The sequence below is a fragment of the Podarcis muralis genome, chromosome 14 (assembly GCF_964188315.1).
Source record: "Podarcis muralis chromosome 14, rPodMur119.hap1.1, whole genome shotgun sequence".
NCBI classification, from domain to species: domain Eukaryota; kingdom Metazoa; phylum Chordata; class Lepidosauria; order Squamata; family Lacertidae; genus Podarcis; species Podarcis muralis.
This window is the reverse complement of record NC_135668.1, coordinates 41,912,104-41,918,990: the sequence shown is the minus strand read 5'-3', so window position 1 is coordinate 41,918,990 and position 6,887 is coordinate 41,912,104. Positions and strand designations below refer to the sequence as shown.

The 6,887-nt window shown below is 45.6% G+C and overlaps 1 protein-coding gene across 3 annotated transcripts in view; it reads right to left on the bottom strand.

Annotated features, from left to right (window-relative positions):
• Positions 1–1,162: 1,162 nt before the first annotated feature.
• Positions 1,163–6,887, bottom strand: part of IQCK (IQ motif containing K) — a 31,650-nt gene continuing 25,925 nt past the window's right edge. For all 3 annotated transcript variants that reach the window (XM_028707145.2, XM_077918520.1, XM_028707146.2), the window contains one exon: positions 1,163–2,399. In XM_028707145.2, coding sequence (XP_028562978.2) covers positions 2,200–2,399 — 200 coding nt within the window. In that variant the 3' untranslated portion in view covers positions 1,163–2,199. The remainder of the gene's footprint in view (positions 2,400–6,887) is intronic.

Below are 6,887 nucleotides of genomic sequence, written 5' to 3'. Positions count from 1 at the left end.
CTGCCAACGGGGTGTGTGCGACACAACACAACATGGTTGTCGTGGAAGGCAAGGCGTCACACAGAATTAGAGAGTACAATCAGGGCAAAGCTTTTCCCATGGCTGTATTTCCATGGGAGAAGAGGCTTGTTCTGTTGAATTTCTTCCTGGAAAACAAGGAAGAAGCAGGGAAAGTGCATTAAAGAGGAGAGGGAAGCAGCAGCTCTTTAGGACCGCAGGGATTCCAATTGCCTGGTGTCCAAGCAGGGTTCTGACTTCGCCCATTGGCTAAGAACACTGGCCGGTGAGAGGAGCCTGGCTGGCTCATTTCACAGAAATAATTGAGAGTTGCACTGTGCAAAGGATTGCATCCGCCAGTTGCAAACAGCCTGCACCTATTTGAAGACTAGCAAAACGGTACCCATTGGCTTCGGTTGAGCAGCTCTGGTGGGTGAATACATGGAATTTTGGGCATGTGCCCCATCCAGAGCACCATGAAATTTTGGGATTGAAGCCATTGACTTGGAGTGGCTCTGGTGAGGGCACACGTTAGCCCTGAGCTGTAGATGAATGCTGGTGGCCAACCTGAGTGCACCACCCAGATTAAGGGCTCTCCTGCTATACACCAGCCCTTTTTACACCCCGTGCAAGGAAGATCCAGAGGTTGGGAGGTAGTTTCCACTTCAGCATCTCTTTTCAAGATGGTGGAGAAGGTTTCAAGGGGCACAGATGCCCTTGTCAAAGGATCCTGTGTCTTGCAGGATGCAGTCCTAGATAAACAAGGTGTGTTAAAATTCTAGCTTTAACTGCTAGGCAATGGCATCGTTCTTGGCTTAACTCTGCTTGAGGCTTCTGTTCTAACCAAAGGCAGTACAACTGGAAGCACATGTAGCTTTTATTTAAAAGAGAACAGATTGGACTACTCTTGCCACCTTACCAGATTACACAGCAGGTGCTTTTATTAACTGATGAGAGCCAAGTCTCATTTTTTTTTAATAATATATATATTTATTAAATGTATTAATGTGCATTTTTTATAATGTCCCCTTTTCCCACTCTGCTGACCGTTGCATACTGTTTAATCTTGTACATCTTTGGAAAGGTTTTCAAGACAATCAAATGTGTACCATAATGACTGTACATAAAGATACGAAATTTAAAACGAAAACAAAACAAAAAAAAGTTGTAAAGCATGGGCAAAGACATTTTATTTTCAAAATGCTGTTCTTAACAAAACAAAACAAAAATAAAGGCTTTACTATTTACTTACAATGTGGTGGTCATTTTGGTTTTGTCCTTCGAAAACGCGAAGGGTTGATATTTTTGTAACGTTCAAAGAGGCAGCGTCCTGCTCCCTTGGCACAGGTGTTAATGGGGTTCTGGCTAGATCTCTCGAAGGGCTTCCAATGGCTCATGCCATTGGAATAGGGTGGTAGCGCCACAACAGCAGCAGCCAACATGGTGCCTTCTGCATGTTGTGGATTACAACTCCCATCAGTGTGATCAGGGGTGATGGGAGTTGTAGTCCAACACCTGGGACAATGGCAGACTCTTAATGTGGCAGTTTGGGGAGGGAACGCTTCCTTGAATTGCTTGCATAATTTTATTGATTAGTTGCCCGGATGGGGATTATTCTGACTTGGGGTAGAAAGCCTGTGAGCCCCTCCAGCTGCTGTACTGCAATCCCATCCTTCTAGGCCATCGGCTGTGCTAACTGGGCTATGGTACATCCAACATCCCCATCCTCTAGTATAGTCTCCTGTCTCCAATCACAAGTGGGGATAGAAGCAACCACTCTGATCTAGCTGGGTTTCTCCCCTTACATAAACACTGATGTGTTTGGATGGCGCATGAGCCACCTCGTGACTGTTTATGCCACTACCTCAATCGGAACATCAGCCAGTGCCTGCATCTCCCTGGTCTGCCTGATTTACAGCCTTCATTCAAACCAGAATACTTAGAACGAACCAATCTTCAATCACACTGAAGTTGATGGGACCAAGATCAGGTTAGATTAAAGGACTGTGGCATTGAGGTCAGCTGTAAATCAGGCTGTCTTACACAGTGATCTTCTTTGAAAAGTGCCGGAGGGATTTTAGCCCCCAAGCTGACCCCAAACACCATTTGGTTACAGTGGAAAACACTTCGCTGAGCCCTGCTCCCTTAATCAGCAGCTGATGGCGACGATTTGGGGCTTTTAAATTAGTAGGAAAAGTAGTATCACTGCAGAGCTAAATCACGCGTGGATGCCCAGCTGATCTGCACCATTTGTGGATTCTCATCTGTCAAGACTGGAAGGGTTTGATTTTCTTCCTCTTTCTCTGTGACCGTGGTGACTTCTGGCTCCGGCAAGATTTCCACCACTGCCTGTTTTGAGCGAACTGGGCTGGGCTGCACTGAGTCTTCCAGCTTGGTTCCCACTACAAGCAAAAAGGATTTTTTAAAATGCAGAACTTTGTCTCAAACTCCAGACTGGTTATAATAGATGTGTCGACAGAGTGTCAAGACTAGGGCCCAGCAGATCTGCCTTCGGATTCCCCACAAAAGTTGCTATGTACATATATTTAAAGCACATTGCTTCCCCTAATGCATGCACGTCCAACAATCTCCTGGTAGATCACTCAACATCTGTGGTAGATCAGTGGCTCCCCCCAAAGAAGCTCAACAACACTTGGCTCCCCTAAAAAAAGGTCAACAACTTTTGACCTGAACCCTGCAAAAGGGGGTAGATCACCTTTTTATCGCAGTGTCTTGAACCCTGCCCTAAAGAATCCCGGGAACTGTAGGTTACCTCTCACATTCTTTACGGAGGAAGGAAATAAACGTCACAGCAACATTTATAATAAGGACTTGTGTGGTCTTATTTTAGGGGACAAGAGAAGCATCAATAAAAACCATTTCTTGTGCATTGCAACTCTAAACAAAAAAATAAATGTTAATTCATGTGATTCAAGAGCAGTGCACCAGCTGGGCAGCTCCATCAGACAAAAGGGCCACAGTTGGTCTTGCCTGCCAGAGTCAACAATGGTAAATGAACAAAAGCCCTGTATCATAATTGCAAATCAGAAGCCCAGCCTCCTACTCGCATTTGCATGGCCTGGGAGGGTTGCGGTGGAAAAGACTAGAAGCCTAGGCCGAAGAATGGGCTGGTTCATTCAAGCCGATGTGTGAAATACCTCCCTTTTCAATAATGCCGCCTACTTCGTCCTGTCCCTGGTCCAGCAATCCTGTCTCCCTTCCCACCCAGGCTTTAGCATCTAAACCAGGGATGAACCAGCTTCCACCCAAGGTCCACATTTCCATTACAGTAACTTTCTGAGGGCCGCATGTCAGCAGTAGGTGAGGCCAGGGGAAAAGTGGGCAGAGCAACGGATATCTTTCCACACCCACCTGCGTGCCTCTCTGCATCCTCCATCGAGACAAACGAGGCATTATGGGAGTTCAAGGGCAGGGTCCAGCCAGCCAAAACACTCAAGAGTGCAAAACAGGGCCAGTGAAGGGTATGGCCTTGGCAGGGAAGTCCTGAGGGCCTGATCCAGAGGCCTGGAGGGCAGTGTTAGAAACTCAGTATAATCTAATCGCCAAATGGCACCTTAAACCTGGGCTATGGTGGCCACAACAGTGTGTCTAGGCACCACCACTCCGCACATGGGCTTTATTATTATTGTTATTCATTTCATTTCTATACCAATTTCTATTTTAGAGGAAAAATCTCAAACTGGTTAACAACACATTAAAACATCAAATAAAACAATCCAGAATAAAACAAATCCAAGCTTCAATGAAAAAAATTCAGATCCTTCGCTAAGTGACATTTGCTTTCCCCATATTTATTTACCTACTTTTTTATATAGCTGCCCCATAGCAGAAGTGCTCTAAGGAGCCGGGGTGGTGTAGTGGTTAGAGTGTCAAACTAGGACCTGGGAGATCAGGGTTCAAATCCCCACTCGGTCATGAATCTCGCTGGGTGACCTTGGACCAGTCGCAGCCTCGTAACCCACCTCACGGTGTCGTCATAGGGATTAACTGTGGAGTGGGGTGAACCATGCACTCCTTGGAGAAAAAGGTGGGATATAAATGCAGTGAATAAGCTCTTCTGCTTACCTGTTTGAGGGGCCAGCCAGGTGGAGATGTCAGTTGCCAACCAGGCATCCAGAGATCTCCACATGGTCACAGTTGGGCCCGTGCCAGCAGGACTCCCTGCTACACGTCCACATCTGTAAGTGTGTGTGTACATGTGCGGTGCAGCCCTCCAGCAGTGTTGAAACATGACCATTTCAAGGAACATCGAGGCTAAAATATAGGCCGTCAACCTCAACATCCCTTTTAAAGCAGGTCCTGAATGCAAGTGCTGCTTGCAATGGTCATGTTTTATATCAGAGGGTCCTCCAGATGCTATTGGACTCCAACTCCCATCAGCCTCAGCCAGGATGGAAAAGGGTAGGATATAAATGCAAGTAATCTATGCAGGTTTGCTCAGAAATTAGTATTAACTGGGGGGATTCCATTCCCCCTTCTCCATTCCCTGTCTCACAACACCCAGTCTACTTTGGGGTTTCCCGCACACCCACTCAAATTTAGGGGTTCTTTCCCCAATATATTTGTTGTACTTTTGCAAACCTTAGGGTTCCCTATAGACACCTCCCTCTTGCGCATGGGGTGTTGTTGTTTTGGCTATATAAAAGGAATGGCACTCGCAGCCTGAACGTTGGAAATAGAAGGAACTCCCAGGTGAGTGTATACGACTGCAGCTTGAATCAAAACAATCATGGCAAGACAACAATATCATACGCAAGTCAAGGTTTACTTCAACATTACCTCAACTTTTAGAAAAAGCCAAGGAAGAGGGTGAGGGATGGGAGAACTTACCCAATGCAAACAGTTGGAACAAATAGTGAATGGGAATTTGCACAGCCAGCAGTAGAACAACCTTGCAAAGGAACGAAACTTCCTTTTTAGAAAGGCAACTGAGCACAGGGGCTCAGGGCAAAAGAGATATAGAATCCGACAGTCGCTCCAGCTGATTAATGAAATGCCCAAAACAGCATCAGCCTGAAACAGGAGCTGCTGCCTGTCTAGATGGGACAAGAGAGTCTGGTCTTAAAAGTCACCCAGATTCCTTTAGCTATGCAGTGCTGCTGCTGGGAAAGTCTCCACAGTCTGCATTGATAATGTTCATTCAGTTCATGTGATATTGGGGAAACTATTGATGCCCCCCACCCCAGGATGGGTGAATCTGTCCATTTCTATTTCTTTCTGTTTCTCATTTTTCCAATCTTAAATTCAGTTCTCCAGCTTTCCATGTTAGTTTGCTTTTTTAAAGTCCCCATGAAAATTCATCAATTTCTTACTGCATATTTCTCCTAACAGATATGGCCAATTCTGACTAAGAAACACTTTTTTTTTTTTTTTTTGCTGTATATCCTCTGAAGAAAGATCTGGGGCACAAAAGTTCAAAGAAATGCAAGCAATAGGAGCAGGTTTGTCACTGCTCTATGCAGAGAACAAATGAATCCAGAATTCAATCAAATAGAGAAGATCCAATCATAAGGAATCTCTTTTTTAAACCATCCCCAGATGAGCAGCTGAAATGAGAACAGGCCCTAAGAGCCCTATGTAATGATAAGGGAGTAACTAAACCTTAATTATACAGCTAAGATGTTCCCCAAAAGTATTCAGAAATCTCAGAGGCATGCGTCTGTTCACAGGAAGCATCCAGTAGTAAGGGAATGACTAGCAATGATTTCTGGAAACTCATACATTGACTGGCAATGGTATACCCTTGGCTGACTGAACAATAATCTCTGGAATGAGAACAGGCAGTGTGCAGTGGCTCACTCCAGACATCACGCCAAATCATGGTTAAAGAAGCTTAACTGTGTTTTGGCACAATCAAAAGAACAACATACTTTGGTAAAGCAAACCAAAATCAGAAACCAGTGCTTTGAAGGGTTTCAAGGGTTCGTTCTAACTGCAGTAGGATGCAATGTCTGAACTGATAAACCATTGTTTACAACCATTGGTAGGCTAGAGTGGGGAGCCTTGGCCAGACAGAAATGAAAACCAGACAACTGGCTCTAAACCATTGTTTCCAAGATGGTCTGAATGCTCATGATTTGAGTTCTAAAACAGCAGTTAGCACAATGCACAGTCTAGTGCAAAATCTAGGCGAAGTCATGGATGAAAATGGTTGTTACAAGAGGGAGTTGGGGATGCTCATATAGCATCTTAGAATGGGAGTGCTCTTTGGGCAGATTAGCAGTGGCTTCATTTACAACACATGCACACAACCTGACACTTCTAAAATTTCCATCCTATGGAAAGCTTCTCAGCTCCCCAGTGGCGTAGCGTGGGGGGTGCAGGGGGGGCCGGCCGCACCGGGCGCAACATCTGGGGGGGGGGCGCGCACTCGCAGGTCTCTAGTGGAAGAGACTCGAGTGCTAAAATCCACGGGTTAGGGGGCGTAAATTACTTGCCTTGCCCTGGGTGCTGACAACCCACGCTACGCCACTGCAGCTCCCACTTTAGCTACTGGTTATATAGTCTCAGACTGTTAGACATGCAATCCTCGTGCAAAGATGGAATTGTGAACACCTTAGAGTACCAGCCTGGTTGATGCCTAGAGCAATTACAGAAAAACAACTGCAGAACAACAACTGCAGCCTGGAGAACATTAGGAAACTGCCAAATACCAAGTGAGAGTTGGTCCAACTATCTCAATATTGTCTACTATACCAACCGGCAGCAGAGTTTTGCGCAGTATTTTCCTCCAGCCCTGCTTGGAGATGCCACGGATTCAGCCAAGGACCTTCCGCACACAAAGCATGTTCGTTACAACTTTACAAATGGTTCATTAAACTACAAAACAGTTGTCATCAGTACAGTCTCGGGGCATGGCCCCCCCCATA